The sequence below is a fragment of the Mauremys mutica genome, chromosome 4 (assembly GCF_020497125.1).
Source record: "Mauremys mutica isolate MM-2020 ecotype Southern chromosome 4, ASM2049712v1, whole genome shotgun sequence".
Taxonomy (NCBI): domain Eukaryota; kingdom Metazoa; phylum Chordata; order Testudines; family Geoemydidae; genus Mauremys; species Mauremys mutica.
Window position 1 is genome coordinate 162,497,353 of NC_059075.1, and position 16,560 is coordinate 162,513,912.

General features: G+C 55.7%; 1 protein-coding gene across 3 annotated transcripts; it reads right to left on the reverse strand.

Moving 5' to 3' along the window:
- Positions 1 to 1,002: 1,002 nt before the first annotated feature.
- On the reverse strand, positions 1,003 to 16,031 carry LOC123368865 (glycine N-acyltransferase-like protein 3). Of its 3 annotated transcripts, none has more exons than XM_045014049.1 (6): positions 15,980 to 16,031; positions 5,563 to 5,692; positions 4,547 to 4,654; positions 4,007 to 4,133; positions 3,560 to 3,680; positions 1,003 to 2,182 (listed from the first exon to the last, which is right to left on the reverse strand). In XM_045014049.1, the coding sequence occupies exons 2-6, from the start codon at positions 5,638 to 5,640 to the stop codon at positions 1,651 to 1,653; spliced, it is 966 nt and encodes a 321-aa protein (XP_044869984.1). In that variant the 5' UTR covers positions 5,641 to 5,692; positions 15,980 to 16,031; the 3' UTR covers positions 1,003 to 1,650. The 3 variants fall into 3 exon arrangements, with proteins under 3 accessions (XP_044869984.1, XP_044869985.1, XP_044869986.1); XM_045014050.1 differs by lacking the exon at positions 15,980 to 16,031 and adding an exon at positions 6,071 to 6,126; XM_045014051.1 differs by lacking the exons at positions 5,563 to 5,692; positions 15,980 to 16,031 and adding an exon at positions 4,893 to 5,087 and having other exon boundaries at positions 4,007 to 4,147.
- Positions 16,032 to 16,560: the final 529 nt, after the last annotated feature.

The window sequence follows — 16,560 nt, forward strand, 5'->3', positions numbered from 1 at the left end:
GCATCTCCCCCCACTTCCACCAAGCCTGGGAGGTAAACTCTGCAGATGCACTGCTGAACTTTGGGGGCTGCACTGACCAAGGTCAGAAACTGTGGATGGGGTGACTGTTGGGTTGCTGGACTTAAGACCCTGCGGGGAAAAGGACACTGCCAGAATTACTTAGGGATGCGTCTTTTGGTCATGGTTTGTGTTATGAATCCTGTTTGTGGTGTTTCCCCAACATAATGCCGCAATGTTTTGTGTTATAGTTTGTGTTATGAATCCTGTTTGTGGTGTTTCCCCAACATAATGCCGCAATGTTTCACTCCTTTATTAAAAGGATTTGGCTACACTCAGACTCTGTGCTTGCGAGAGGGGAAGTGTTGCCTCCTAGAGGCGCCCAGGGAGGTGGTGTGTAATTGTCCCAGGTCACCGGGTGGGAGCTTGAGCTGCTTTTTGCCTTGTCTTACTCCAGGGCCGAGCACATGGCTCCGGCCCTCCTGCTTCACCCCATGAGCTCTGCCCGGCATGTCGCACTGAGCCAGACTCCTGGAGAGACCTGGCTGCTCTGTGGGGACCAGTGTCCCCCAGCCAGTGTTTGCAGTGACATCCCAAAGCCTTTTCCACACAGCACACGGTTTATTGGTCCCCGGGAACCCGGCCTGGGAGGTCCCTGGGGCCGCAGAGAGAAGTGAAGGTGAAGACACAGGCCAGGGCCCCACCCAGCTGAGCTGCTAAAGAGCCAAAACTGGATCCTGTCTCCATCTCTTTCAGTCCCAGCTGGGAGCTCCTGAGTCCCACCAAAACCCAACTCTTCTTCTTTGTGGAGCCTCCGTTGGTCTGGTTTTGATCCTGAACGCCCAGGTCCTGCCCCCCAGCCATGTGACACCCCCTCCCGTCCCTGCTCTGCCCCAGGAGCAGCTTTTTAACCCTTTGGCACCCACTGGGCAGAGATGCAAAGTACAGACGGAAACTGAGGCACACCGGCATCAAAACTATTACAGAACATTCTCTTTTGGTACGTCTACACTATCGGGGTTTGGGCCCAGCAGGGCTCTACGGGGGGTGGGGGTCCTGTGACTGCTTCCCTCCCCCCTGTAGTGCACCAGCATAAACACAAGCCCTGGCCTGGCTTTCCAGCTGGCTGCTGGCCCTGGAGCAGCCGTGCAAGGCCAGCACCTGCCCCCTATCACCACAGGGGAGGTCAGAGGTGGGCCACAGCTGGGACATGTGCTCGGAGCCCAAGGGAGCTTGCACCAAAGCTCTGGCAAGACCAGGCGCAGCACCTGGAACGGGGACCCCCCCACACCACCACCACAGGCCCAGCCGAGCAACAAACTGCCTGGGGAAGGGAGCGAGAGAGACCCCCTGCTGAGCCCTCACCCTGGTCTCTTTGGGGCCAGCCCTGACTGCCAGGGGAGAGCGCCCCCTACTGAGCCTCTGCCCTGCTGCAGGGGATAATGGAGCATGAGAGAGTCTCCTCCACCAGGCCCAGGCTTCCCAAGGGCTGACAGCTGAGCTCCCCTGGTGCCTGGTCAGTGTGTCCCCTTCATGGGGGGTAGCAGAGCAGGAGGTCCCTGGGCATGGCTGGGCTGTGTCCCCATCTCCTCCCCTCCCCCAGGGCTATGTGCTGGCAGAGCGTGGCTGTCCCCCAGAGCTGGGTGCAGGGCCCTAGGCCGTGTCCTCTTCTCCTCCGCTCCCCTCCCCCTGTGCTACGTGCTGTTGGGCGTGTTGCCGTTCCCCAGAGCTGGGCGCAGGGTCCTGGGCCGAGTCCAGGGCACTGGCTGGCTGGGACTGGGCGAACCCGGGCCTCACCACCAGCAGGTAGAACACCCCAGGCAGGATGCGGAAGCCGAGGCGTTGCAGGGCGTGCAGTGAAGGCTCGTTGTGGGGCAGCACCCGGGTGTAAACAGGGAAGCTGCGGGCATGCAACTGTGCTGCCAGCGTCCCCACCACGGATCCGAAGTGGCACTGGCCACGATGCTCCGGGAGGGTGTAACCGTGTGTCAGGGCAGCCAGCGGGTCGGTGAGGCACCAGGAGATGGGGGTCCCCTCAGGGTCCAGCAGGCAGGCGTTGGGGAAGTGGCGGATCAGGCAGCTCAGGTAGCGCAGGCTCCAGCTGTTCCCCCCAAACGTCCAGGTGTCGTTGAGCAGCATGGCATGGGCGGGGGACACGGGGGCCAGCCTGAGCCCCTTCTCAGGCCTGCAAGACAGGTCGGGAGGGATGAGATGCAGGGCGGGGTGGGGTGAGCAGATAAGGGATTGACCTAGCAAGGGGAGGGGGTCAGCATCCCTGGTCAGAGGGAATACAACCACTAGGGGAAGGAGTAAGGCTAGGGGAGAGGAGCGGGGAGCAACCAAACATGGGAGGTGTGAGCACAGGGGGAGATTGACCCAGCTTGGGGGGGCAGGGTGCAGTGAGCCGGGGGCTCGATCTGGTACAAGGGAGTGAGCCCGGGGAGCAGGGATTGAGCTGGTATGACATGGCATAGGAGGGGAGCAGGGTCCGGCAGCGCCATCCTCTTCCCGGTTGTGGGGCTGAGATGGGCTGGACAGAAAATTGGCAGTGGGAGGTGTGGGGGGCATGGAAGGTATCCTGTGGGGGAGGGGTGTGCCACCCAGCTGTGAAGGCAGCGCCGCCGCCAGCAGCAGCCGAGAGCTACGGGGGGCGTGGTATGGCATTGCCACCCCTCCTGCTGCATAACGTTTGGCCTTTGCACTGGGAGGGGAGGCTATGGCAAATCCTGGGTGACTATAGCACCCATAACGCTCCTCCCAGTGCACCCCATGGAGGGGAGGGAGGCTGGAGGGGGCTGACCTGGCACAGGAAGAAGGGGGGTGAGGCTGAGGGGCGATAGACCCGGGGTGGGGGAGACGGGGGAGCCCTTGGGGGAGGGGATCGAGCCAGGAGGCGGCACATGGGGGGAAGGTGACCCCCAGGGGGGAGGGGATTGACACACTCCCGCAGCCTCAGCACAGGGGCTGTCTGACAGGGCCCAGTCCAGCCCCAGGAGATCCATCGCTGCCGATGGGCCGTGGCTAAGCTCAGCTCCTGACATGAAAGCACCAGGGCTCAGTGGGCAGCGAACCCCCTGCCCGGGGACCTACCCGCTGACAGGGAAGGAGGGACCGGGGGGCTCTGTGCTTGGAGCCCCCTCCCCTCAGAGGGGATGGCTCTGGGGTCAAGGACCCCTGGCTGCCCGTCCCAGGATATGGAAGGTTACAGGCTGCCCCTCCCCCTGCTCTCCCCATCCTGGGGCCAAGGAGGTTCCTTGGCCAGGCTGGGCTGCCCCTGCCCCCGGCGAAGCTCTAGGGCTGACTCAGCCCTGCCCCGGAGCAGGATGGGAAATCCTTGGCAGCATGTGCCCAAGGCCTGGGGCTGTGGTGATGGCCTCACTCTGCCAGCACCGTTAGCCTGGGGAACTCATTGACACCAGATCTGGGGCACAATGGAGACCACTGGCCTGGCACCCCAGGGTCTTTCCCTTCCCCCAGCCCCGCTCCCCCCTCCATCTAGCACAGGCTGGTTGTGTGCATTGCCCCATTCTCTCACACACACCCCATATCTGGGGTCACCTACCGGTACTGGGGCATGGCAGGCGGGTCTGGGTGGAGTAGTAGCCGGTGCGGATGCGTCTCCATCTCAAGCCCCCTGGCCCTGGCGATGTTCCTGATGCTCTCATGTACCCCGTCCTGCAGCCCTGCAGGGACAGCCGTGCGCTGTCAGCAGGGGCCCCGGAAAGGTGCCCATGGATGTGGGGGGCCCAGCCTGGTGGGGGAGAGCAGCAGGGAGGGGCCAAGGGCCACTGTGAGCCGGCATGACCCAACTGGGGGTTCCCAAGCTTGGCTCATTCAGGATCCTGGGTCTGGATGGAGAAGGGGCCCAGGTGAGCTCATTGGGGCTATTGGTCTGTGGGGGGGGGGGGGGTCCAGGCAGGCTCCTTGGGGCTATTGGCCCATGGGGGGGCACAGTGGTCCTCCCCCCCATGTGGCAGGTGCTGGATGGAGCAGGGCTGGAGGGGCTCACCCAGTATCTGGAAGGCCTGGCCCCAGTCGATGGCGCGGCTGTTCCCCAGCAGGGCCCGGCAGGCGCCCTCGTCCCGGTAAAAGGCCGTGTACAAGTTGGTGAAATAATCACTTGGGTCCCGCGCCACCTGCAGGGGGGACACTGCCTGGGGGTGAGCGCAGCCTCTGCCCCCCACGACCCTCAGGGACGGCATCGGGGGAGCAGGGCAGAGAGAGCCCCAAGTAAGAGATTGAGGCGGGGGGAAGGGGCCCCATGAATAGAGCCAGGGGACTTAGGGCAGAATGGGATGGGGGGGTCTGGGCAGCAGAAAGGGGAGACAAGCTGTGGGGAGGTGGGGCAGCCAGTTGGGGGAGGGATAGAGATGACACCAAGCAGGGAAAGGGGCAAGGAAGTCGGGGAGGGGAGCGGGACAGTGATTGTGTCAGGCGGGGGAGGGGAGCGGGGCAGGGATGGTGTCAGGTGGGGGAGGGGAGCAGGGCAGTGATGGTGTCGCGGGAGGAGGGAGCGGGGCAGATGGGAGGGGCCCAGCAAAGGCCGCACTTCTCTGCGTGGCCGGGTGAGGACCATTTTGAACTCTGGCCATGAATCCACCAGCACCTCCTGGCCAGCCGGGTTCCCGCGGTTCACATGCATCACAGCGCCGTAGACCTGCCAAGACACAGAGGTCAGAGTCTGGGAATGTCCCGTTTCCCCAGGATCGGTGCTGGGCCCCAGCTTTTACTCTGCCCCTTGGAGGAGCCCTCAAAGTGCCAGCCCCCCAGGGGGCCCCACTCTTCCTGCGAGGCAGGCCAGGGCCTCTGAGATGGAGCCTCTGGGCTCCAGCCCTCCTGCTCCACCCCGCGAGCTCTGCCCGGTGCCTCCCACTGAGCCAGAACCCTGGAGAGACCTGGCCGCTCTTCGGGGGCTCCCACACCCCAGCCTGGGTTTGCAGTGACACTCGGCAGCATTGTCAAGCCAGGCCAGTTTAGGAGTCACGGAGCAGCCTTAGGTCAGCAGAGAGAACTGGGGGTAAAGCAGAGTCCATTGCGTTCAGCCGGGGCCCAGCCAAGCTGGAGTGACAGACCCTCCAACACAAAGTCTCTGCCAACACCCACCACAGGGGCCCGGTCCAAGCCTCTCGTGGGCGTCTGGCTCGGCTGCATTCGCTGCAGGGAGCCACGGAGAGAGATGGGAGGGCTGGTGTCAAAGGCCCAGTGGTGGAGGTCACGGGCCTGCCCCTGTGAGCTGTGTGCAGCCTCGGGCCCCGGCCCACTCCAGGGGTCGCTCCCAGGGGCCTGGTGACCGGCTGGGGTACAGCACATCCCCTGTGGATCTATGAGAGCCTGCCCGGCCCCTGAACTGCTGCCCCCCGACCTGGAGAAAGGGTCTGCCCCCCAAACTGCTACCCCCCAACCAGGTGGAGGGGCCAGCCCTCCATGTACCCCCGACCCAGGGGATTGCACCCCAGCCCAATCTGTGCCCCATCACCCAGGGGACTCCGAGGGACTTTCCCCTGCTCTCTGCACAGCCTGAGGGTGGGAAGGTTCAGCCCTGTGGGTTGGGCGAGTCCTGGTCACCGGCAGCATGTCAGGCAGGCCCCGCCGTAGCATCCCCTCCAGCAGCCGCAGCTTGGAGGGACAGCTCAGGATCAGCATCGCTGGCCGGGATGGGCCTTCACAGCTTCCAGCAGGACAATGCGAGGGACACCTGGGGGGCAGGAGACCCATCAGTTCCCTGTGACTGTCTCCTCCCAACCCCAGAGACCAGCTGCCAGCTCCCAGCCCTGCCAAAATAGCAAACACTGTGTAGACCCCACAACAGCTCACCAGTCTGTGCGCAGCCCCCTGTATGTTCACCAGAGACCTTATACTACCTAACCGGTCTGTGCGCAGCGCCTGTGCTTACGAGAGACCCTATAATAACTTAACAGTCTATGCACAGCCCCCCGTGTGTTCACCAGAGACCTTATACTACCTAACCAGTGTGTGCGCAGCCCCTGTGCTCACCAGAGACCCCACAATAAGAAGGCTGCTCTAAGGCCATGTGATGCCAGGGCTGCCCGTACAGGGCTACGGTCCCACTCACCTGGGGTGACTCCGTGCCAGGGGAAGGAGCAGTTCTTGGGTGTCTGTGGGGCTGTGAGGTTCCTGCCTCTCTCTCTCCTTCAGGGGCTGCTCCAGCCTCTTATACACGAGTGAATGAACCATTAACAGAGTCTGCCAGTCCTGGAACCCAGAGGCGGTGACATCCCTGCAGCTGCAGGGCACAGTTGATTGGGATTTTGCTCTGGGCAGAGGTGGAGGGGCCTCCGGGGAAAGGAGGCCAGAGCGACAATGCAAGTTCCCATGGTTTATGTATTTCAGGGAAGCTGAGAAAAGTCCCCACCTCCTGAACAAAGGACCGAGAGGGGGAAGGTAGGGGACAGAATGTACCCTTGTGTTCACACCGTACCCACTGTTGTAATAATGTTTGTACAACCTTGCAAGGTATTATTTGTAAATGTATAATTTGCCGGTCAGTATGGCCCTGATAAAATGTGTGTGACAACAATGTACGTGTAATGATAATACTCCCCTTTATGGTGTTAACACGTGCTCTAACCTGAGGTTGGCAAACAGGCCTGTCTCAACAAAGGAATGGGGACATTAAAGCAACAAACAGAGTCATCAAGCAGGAAGGGAAACAAAAGAAACTCCAACAGGGGAGGAAAAAGCACCAGGGAGTATCGTTCCTTACAGACTCTCTCTCCTGAATCTCAGCTGCAATTGTTTTCCAAGTGTTTCTGCCCTCTGTGGAGAAAGAAATGGTTCAGGACTATTCAGAAAAGCTGATTGAGCACCGTGAAGATGCGGTTCTGGCGGGAACCAACTGACAGTGCCAATTCAGGACAAATCACTTAAACCAGGGCAGTTACAGCCCAAGGCTGGGGTGTTTCCACCTCTAAGGCAAACCAAACCAGCCAGACAAAGAGGACTTTGGTCTCACCCCACTGGCTAACCACAAGTCAAACAAGCAATTCCCTTAGACACTCCAGTTTCCCAGTATCACCACCAGTGCCACTCGTCCTTGGGATGAATGGTTATGAAAACCAACACTCCAAGAAAGGAAAAAGGTTCTCTCGATCCCAAAGAATCAAGCCCCAGACCCAGGTCAATATACAAATCAGATCTTACCCACAAATCACACTCTTGCCAGTCCTTTAGAATCTAAAATCTAAAGTTTTATTCATTAAAGGAAAAAGATAGAGACGAGAGCTAGAATTGGTGAAATGGAATCAATTACATACAGTAATGGCAAAGTTCATAGTTCAGCCTTGTAGCAGTGATGGAGTAAACTGCAGGTTCAAATCAAGATTGAAGACCAGATGGAGATGAGATATCAGTTTTTTCCAGGTGTAAGAACACTTCTTTGTTCTTACAGTGGAAAATTACAGCAAAATGGAGTCTGGAGTCACCTGGGCAAGTTCCTGCATACTTTGCTGAGTTACAGGGCGTATCTGCCTTCTCTCAATGGGTCAATTGTGTAGCTGATGGTCCTTAATGGGCCATCAGGCAGGCTAGGCAGAGCTAACACCAACCTGTCTGGGACATCACCCAGAAGCACAGCATAAGTTTGAAGTACAGACAGTATAGAGCCAATATTTGTAACTTCAGCTAAAAAATGATACATTCATACAGACAGCATAATCATAACCAGCAACCCATAACCTGGTCTTAGGCACCTTATGTGACCCCCTTTATATAAGATTTGGTGCCACTGCAGGACTTTGGTTGCAACCATGTTCTATACGGTCCCAGATTATATCAATAACATCACAAGCACTAGTCCATGGGGGCGGATGCACTGCAGCTGAGGTTGCTAAAGGAGTTGGGAGATGTGATTGCAGAGCCACTGGCCATTATCTTAAAAACTCATGGCCATCGGGGGAGGTCTCGGATGACTGGAAAAAGCCTAATGTAGTGCCCATCTTTCAAAAAGGGAAGAAGGAGGATTCAGGGAATTACAGGCCATCAGCCTTACCTCAGTCCCTGGAAAAATCATGGAGCAGGTCCTTAAGGAATTAATTTTGAAGCACTTGGAGGAGAAGAAAGTGATCAGGAACAGTCAGCATGGATTCACCAAGGGTAAATCATTCCTGACTAACCTAATTGCCTTCTATGATGAGATAACCAGCTCTGTGCATGAGGGGAAAGCAATGGACAGTCTCCCACAGTATTCTTGCCTTCAAGTTAAAGAAGTATAGGCTGGATGAATGGACTATAAAGTGGATAGAAATCTGATTAGATCATCAGGCTCAATGGGTAGTTCACAATGGCTCCATGTCTAGTTGACCGGTATGAAGCGGAGTGCCCCAAGGGTTGGTCCTAGGGCCAGTTTTGTTCAATATCTTCATTAATGATCTGGAGGATGGCGTGGATTGTACTCTCAGCAAGTTTGCAGATGACACTAAAATGGGAGGAGTGGTAAATATGCTAGAGGGTAGGGATAGGATACAGAAGGACCTAGACAAATTAGAGGATTGGACCAAAAGAAATCTGATGAGGTTTAAGAAGGACAAGTGCAGAGTCCTGCACTTAGGATGGAAGAATCCCATGCACTGCTACAGACTAGGGACCGAGTGGCGAGGCAGCAGTTCTGCAGAAAAGGACCTAGGGGTTACAGTGGATGGGAAGCTGGATATGAGTCGACAGTGTGCCCTTGTTTCTAAGAAGGCTAACGGCATTTTGGGCTGTATAAGTAGGAGCGTGGCCAGTATATTGAGGGACATGATCGTTGCTGTAGGAAGCAGGTGAGGCAGATTGGTAAACATAGTGTGAAGGGGCTATTCAAGTAATTGGAGCACTTAACTAACAATGGACTTTGAGAGACGCCAATCCCCATCTGACCTTTCCTGGGAATGTTCAAACTAACAAGTAAACAATGGCTTCGGCCTGCAAAAAGCTGAATCGTTCACTCTCTAGCCAGGTGGCTAGAGACCCCATTGTGTGGCTGTGATGTGGCACAAGAGAAAGACAATATAAGGCACTGGAAGCTTCTGAATTTTGTCTTCAGCTGGCTGAAGAGGTAGCCTCTCCATCCCAAAGAGATGCTTGAAAGAAACTGGAAAAAAACGACAGTAACTATGGGGGTGTGAGTGATTGTTGGACCCAGACTAGGAAGGAGTCTAGTCTGTCAAAGAAGCTTATTGGAACATCTCTGAGGGTGAGATTTACCTGCATTTATTTTCCTACTGCATTAGGCTTAGCTCTGTGTGTTTTGTTTTATTTTGCTTGGTAACTTACTTTGTTCTGTCTGTTATTGCTTGGAACCACTTAAATCCCACTTTTTATATGTAATAAAATCACTTTTTACTTATTAAGTAACCCAGAGGTTCAAACCTGGGGGTTTGTGTTGAAGCAGACTGGCATGTCTGGCTCAACAAGACAGGATACTGGAGACCCAAGCTGGCAGGGCAAACGGGCTCAGAGGTAGTCTCAGCACATCAGGTGGCAGCCCCAAGGAGGTCTCTGTGACCGAAACAGTCACAGTTCATCTAGGATTGCCAACCCTCCAGGAATTAAAGATTAATCTGTTATGTAACGTGATGAAACTTCCAGGAATACGTCCAACCAAACCTGGCAACCCTAGGCACAGCTCTGTAAGAATGTGTGAGTTTCTAGTCCAAGTTTAATGTTAAATGCTTGTTTCAGTGTTGTTTGTGCTCCCAATCTCCCTTTTGAATTCAAGGTGGTGCCTGCAACCTGCCACTACTGGCTACATGCAGCTGCCTTTGGCTTGCAATACATTCTGCTTTGGGCAATAAATTGGAAATCCCTCCCATTCCTAGATTAATAACAGACGTGCCACCAGACACTGACCAGGCTCAGGGGCAACCTGTGCCTCTTGTGTTTCTGATGCTGCTTCCGCAGCGGGCAGCCCCTCTGGGGGGCATCAGAAAGCCCCTCCGAGTAGGGACCCAGGATGTGCTGCAGCTGCTCCAGCAGCAAAGCCGCCTTGGAGACCACAGTGAGCCCGAGAATCACTTTGGCTGCCTCATCCAGTGCTTGCTGGCTCCCCGCTGGCCCTGTGCTGCGTTCAGGGGTGAGAAGGTGACTGTGCAGGCTGGTGTGGCTGTTGTGAAGTGCTGGGGTTGCAGCACAGGACCCAGCACCTGGTCAAACTCCTTGTAAAAAGGAGCAAGTTCCCAGAGGGGCGGTTCCCATCCCTGGCGTTCTGGCATCTGCTCCCTGCGCTGATCACCGGTCTCCACTTGGCCCAGACAGTAAACAAAGTGCTGCCTCCAGGGATGTTCAGTATTTTCAAGATTGATTGAGTTAGCTCTGAGACCCACCTCACCTCAAATGACACGTCTCCCTTCAACAGTTGTGCAACCCAATCTTCCACATAGCTTGTAAACTGTTTCCCGTACAAACATCTTGCAGTAACCATGATGGTCAGCTGGCTTGACAGCTAGTTCTTAGCTCTTGGCGGACCATTGTGACACACTGTACCCCCATGTTCACCACTTTTACAAAACTATGATAAATTTTGTACAAAGTTTGCCTTGTGAGGTATCATAGGTAAACTCATAATTTGCTGATAATTATTGTCACAGTAAAATATGTGTGGCAACATTGTAGGTAAAGTTATAAGATTCTGCTGTATGATGTTTGTGATGTTATCTGATTGAAACATGACCATATAGATCATTGTTGCAACCACTGTTATATATTTGCAACAAATCTTGTATAAAATGTGGCATGTAAGATGTCTATGAAAAGGTTATGATTTGCTGAATCTGATTATGCTATCTGTATGCACGTATCATTTTTGTATTTGAAGTTATGAGTATTGGCTCTATACCAGGATTTCAACTGTTTGCTCCTGGGATAACACCCACAAGGTGTTTAGCCGGCACATCTTGGAGGGACTATTCAAATTAAGGTTTCAGAGTAGCAGCCGTGTTAGTCTGTATCCACAAAAAGAACAGGAGTACTTGTGGCACCTTAGAGATGAACAAATTTATCTGAGGATAAGCTTTCGTGGGCTACAGCTCACTTCATCAGATGCATAGAATGGAACATATAGTAAGAAGATATTCATACATACAGAGAACATGAAAAAGTGGAAGTAGCCACATCAACTGTAAGAGGCCAATTAGTTAAGATGAGCTATTATCAGCAGGAGATAACCAAGTAGTGATAATCAAGATGGTCCTTTTTAGACAGTTGACAAGAAGGTGTGGGGAAGGTGTGGGGATACTTAACATGGGGAAATAGATTCAATATGTGTAATGACCCATATTAAGTGGCTCATCAAGAAACACTTAACCGACAGTGGACCATGGGAGACCATGTACACTGAATGGACTGTCCTGCAAACGTGCTGTCTGGGGTATAGGTAATTTCCTGCTGTGACTAAGCAAAGTTATGCCTGGACATGTGACTTGCCCATGTCATTCCATACCCCATCTTTTACCTGTAATTTTCTACTAGCTGTGCTGAGGGCTTTGTTTGAAACAATGGGTTTCCCTCCACATGGCAGAACCAAAAAAAAGGCCCTGGAAACACCTCCATTCTGCCTCTTTCCAGCTTAAACTTCTGGACTAAGGACTTATACTAATGGAAGCATTCTAACCAAGGGACTGAGGTCCTTCCAGTGATTTCGAAGCAACCAGAGACTTATCAAGCCAGCAGTTTATTCCATCACTGGTACAAGCCTGATCCAAGAACTTTGCAGTTATTGTATGTATTTGATTCCTTTAACCAATTTTAACATTCACCTTTCTTTCTTTCTTTCTTTCTTTCTTTTCTTTCTTTCTTTTTCTTTCTTTCTTTCTTCTTTCTTTCTTTCTTTCTTTGAATAAAACTTTAGATTTCAGATACTAAAGGGTTGGCAACAGTGTGATTTTTGGGTGAGATCTGAGTTGTATATTGACCTGGGCATGTGGCTGGTCCTTTGGATCAGAAGAACCTGGTCTTTGGTTAAATTGGTTTTAAAGAACCACTCATCTATAAGTCTAGTGGTTTTGGCGGCGATACAAGGACTGAGATGCTTAAGGAAACTGTTGTTCTTCTTCGAGTGATTGCTCCTATGCATTCCAGTCAGGTGTGCGCACCGCGCGTACACGGCTCTTCGGAACATTTTTACCCTAGCAACTCCGGCGGGCCGGCTGGCGCCCCCCGGAGTGGCGCCGCTATGGCGCCTGTTATATACCCCAGCCGGCCCGTCCGCTCCTCAGTTCCTTCTTACCGCCCGTGACGGCCAGTTGGAACTGTGGAGTGCTCTCTGTCCTCCACAACCCTAGCTCTCGCTACTTTTTCTGTACATAGTTGTTTCATTACTTAGTGTAGATAGTTCGTTCAGTTAGTTAGATAGTTTTAGGATAAGGATAAGGGGGATTTTCCCCCCTTTTCCTCTACCGGTGCGGGCTCATGCCCAAGGCACCGGGCTTTAAGCCCTGCGCATCTTGCCAGCGGCATATGCCGGTCGGGGATCCGCACGACTCGTGTCTCCGTTGCCTCGGGGAGAGTCACAGGACAGATAAGTGCCCTATCTGTTCGGCATTGAAGCCCCGGACGCGCAAGGAGCGGGACATTCGCCTGAAGCAGCTCCTGATGGAGGCATCGCTCTAGGCCCCGGCACCGACCACGCCGGCACCGAGGGCTTCATCGGCGCGTAGCGCACCGCCGGTCCAGATCCCGGTCGAGCTCCCGGCACCGGTCGAGCTCCCGGCACCGCGGCGGACGTTGGTCTCGGTCACCATCCCGGTACCGTGATGACCGGCACCGATCCTCGGCACCGTCCGGGGACAGGCTGCCACTTTCGACGGCGCAGTCCATCAGCGCCTCTGCACCCCCATGGCCTTCTCGCCCCACGTCGGTCGCTTCCGGGGCAGACAGCAACGGGCACCTTCCGCCTGCTCCGCATGGTCAACCTCAGGGTGCACAGCAGTGGGGCTTCTGGGTCCCCTGGGCCCAATACGAGACTCAGGGGGTGCCTTTCCCTCCAAGGGCCCCTGCCTCCGAGCGCAGGGTACCAGAGACCACCGTAAGTAGACCGCCCCCTTCGCCACCGGCTTCGGTTTCAATACCGCCCGACCCCCAGAGGCATCCTCAGCCCGAGCCAGCCGACCAACCGTTAGAAGATCCATCTACGGAGGCTGTAGTCCAGGGCTTATCCTCGTCGTCGTCAGCTGACGAGGCGGTGGCCGGAGCATCTGCCACAGATCCTCCACCAATAGACTTGAGGGCCCACCAAGACCTGCTTCGCCGCGTGGCAAAGGCCATCGATCTCCCCGTGGCGGAGGTCCAGGAGGACGAGGACCCAGTGACGAACGTCATTGGAGCGGAGGCTCCAGTACGGGTGGCCTTACCGTTCATCCGTACGATCCAAAAGAACGCCACGACAATCTGGCAGTCACCGGCGTCCGTCCCTCCTACTGCCCGCGGGGTCGAGCGAAAGTACTCCGTCCCCCCCACGGGATATGAGTATCTGTATACTCACCCGGCCCCAGACTCGTTGGTCGTACAGTTGGTCAACGACAGGGAGAGGCATGGTCAGCCCGCCCCAGCGCTGAAGTCTAAGGAGGCGAGGCGGATGGATCTGTTGGGCCGCAAGGTCTACTCTGCTGGCGGTCTGCAACTTCGGATCGCCAATCAGATGGCTCTCCTCGCCAGGTACGCCTATGACATCATGGTGTCCCTGGCGAAGTTTACAGAACTGCTCCCAACAGCCTCCCGCCAGGAGTTCTCGGTGCTGTTGGACGAAGGGAAAAAATCTTCCAGGTCCTCCATCCAGACCGCTCTTGACTCCGCGGACTCGGGAGCAAGGACCTTGGCTTCAGAAGTGACTATGAGGCGCATCTCCTGGCTGCAGTCCTCCACCCTACCACCGGAGGTGCAGTACACGCTGCAGGACCTGCCTTTTGATACTCAGGGTCTGTTCTCGGAAAAAACTGATTCCCGGATCCAGACCCTGAAGGACGGTCGCATAGCCATCCGCACTCTCGGGATGCATACACCGGCAACACAGCGCAGGTCCTTCAGGCAGCAACCCTCCCGGCCTTTCACTCAGCCACGGTACCGTCCCTACAACAGCAGGCGGCCCGGCCAAAATCGCCGTCGACCATCCGGCAACAGACGCAACCAGGCCCAGGCCCAGGCCCCTTCCAAGGCCCCTCCAGGGTCCAAACAGGCCTTTTGATGGGACGCCCGAGGACAGCCCATCACTCTTCCTACCGGATCCTACCCTTTTGTTTTACAACCGCCTTTCCCATTTCTTTTCGGCGTGGTCCCAAATAACAACGGACAACTGGGTGCTTCAAACAGTCCAGTCGGGATACCGCCTTCAGTTTGTTTCGCCTCCCCCTTCCCACCCACCCTCCCTGTCCCTCTCACGAGCAACTCCTCTTACAAGAGGTCCAGACTCTGTTGAGCGTGGGTGCCATAGAGGCAGTGCCTCAAGACAGGCGGGGCAGGGGATTCTATTCCCGATATTTTCTCATCCCCAAAGCGAAAGGAGGGCTACGTCCTATCCTGGACCTTCGAGAGCTGAACAAGTATCTGCTCAAGCCCAAGTTTCGCATGGTCACCCTGGGGACCATCATTCCCTCACTGGATCCGGGAGACTGGTTTGCCGCCCTCGACATGAAGGACGCGTACTTCCATGTCACGATCTACCCTCCCCATCGACGCTACCTAGGTTTTGTGGTCAACAACGCACACTACCAGTTCGCAGTGTTACCATTCGGCGTATCCACCGCACCGAGGGTGTTTACCAAGTGCATGGCCGTGGTTGCCGCAGCCCTCCGCCGTCGTCATATACACGTCTACCCGTATCTCGACGACTGGCTGGTTCGCGGAACGTCTCGGCGGCTGGTAATGGACCAGATGACAGAAATCCTGTCTCTATTTCAACGGCTCGGTCTTCTCATCAATGCCGAGAAGTCACAGATGGAGGGGGGAGCGGGGCTGGGGGAAGAGAAGGACTTTTATTCATAAAAGTGACAGACCCTCCAACACAAAGTCTCTGCCAACACCCACCACAGGGGCCCGGTCCAAGCCTCCTGCGGGCGTCTGGCTCGGCTGCATTCGCTGCAGGGAGCCACGGAGAGAGATGGGAGGGCTGGTGTCAAAGGCCCAGTGGTGGAGGTCATGGGCCTGCCCCTGTGAGCTGTGTGCAGCCTCGGGCCCCGGCCCACTCCAGGGGTCGCTCCCAGGGGCCTGGTGACAGGCTGGGGTACAGCACATCCCCTGTGGATCTATGAGAGCCTGCCCAGCCCCTGAACTGCTGCCCCCCGACCTGGAGAAAGGGTCTGCCCCCCAAACTGCTACCCCCCAACCAGGTGGAGGGGCCAGCCCTCCATGTACCCCCGACCCAGGGGATTGCACCCCAGCCCAATCTGTGCCCCATCACCCAGGGGACTCCGAGGGACTTTCCCCTGCTCTCTGCACAGCCTGAGGGTGGGAGGGTTCGGCCCTGTGGGTCGGGCGAGTCCTGGTCACCGGCAGCGTGTCAGGCAGGCCCCGCCGTAGCATCCCCTCCAGGATCCGCAGCTTGGAGGGACAGCTCAGGATCAGCATCGCTGGCCGGGATGGGCCTTCACAGCTTCCAGCAGGACAGTGCGAGGGACACCTGGGGGGCAGGAGACCCATCAGTTCCCTGTGACTGTCTCCTCCCAACCCCAGAGACCAGCTGCCAGCTCCCAGCCCTACCAAAATAGCAAACACTGTGTAGACCCCACAACAGCTCACCAGTCTGTGCGCAGCCCCCTGTGTGTTCACCAGAGACCTTACACTACCTAACCAGTCTGTGCGCAGCACCTGTGCTTACCAGAGACCCTACAATAACTTAACAGTCTATGCACAGCCCCCCGTGTGTTCACCAGAGACCTTAAACTACCTAACCAGTGTGTGCGCAGCCCCTGTGCTCACCAGAGACCCCACAATAAGAAGGCTGCTCTAAGGCCATGTGATGCCAGGGCTGCCCGTACAGGGCTACGGTCCCACTCACCTGGGGTGACTCCGTGCCAGGGGAAGGAGCAGTTCCTGGGTGTCTGTGGAGCTGTGAGGTTCCTGCCTCTCTCTCTCCTTCAGGGGCTGCTCCAGCCTCTTATACACGAGCGAATGAACCATTAACAAAGTCTGCCAGTCCTGGAACCCAGAGGCGGTGACATCCCTGCAGCTGCAGGGCACAGTTGATTGGGATTTTGCTCTAGGCAGAGGTGGAGGGGCCTCCGGGGAAAGGAGGCCAGAGCGACAATGCAAGTTCCCATGGTTTATGTATTTCAGGGAAGCTGAGAAAAGTCCCCACCTCGTGAACAAAGGACCGAGAGGGGGAAGGTAGGGGACAGAATGTACCCTTGTGTTCACACCGTACCCACTGTTGTAATAATCTTTGTACAACCTTGCAAGGTATTATTTGTAAATGTATAATTTGCCGGTCAGTACTGCCCTGATAAAATGTGTGTGACAACAATGTACGTGTAATGATAATACTCCCCTTTATGGTGTTAACACGTGCTCTAACCTGAGGTTGGCAAACAGGCCTGTCTCAACAAAGGAATGGGGACATTAAAGCAACAAACAGAGTCA

Bases quoted from the DNA above. Each gene is read 5' to 3' on its own strand.
- LOC123368865 (XM_045014049.1), bottom strand. From the start codon at position 5,640: ATGCTGATCCTGAGCTGTCCCTCCAAGCTGCGGCTGCTGGAGGGGATG. The intron at 4,134-4,546 runs GTGCGGCCTTTG...TCCCCCCTGCAG, and splicing joins TCACCCGGCCACGCAGAGAA to GTGGCGCGGGACCCAAGTGA. The intron at 2,183-3,559 runs GTAGGTGACCCC...CCTGTCTTGCAG, and splicing joins CCTGCCATGCCCCAGTACCG to GCCTGAGAAGGGGCTCAGGC.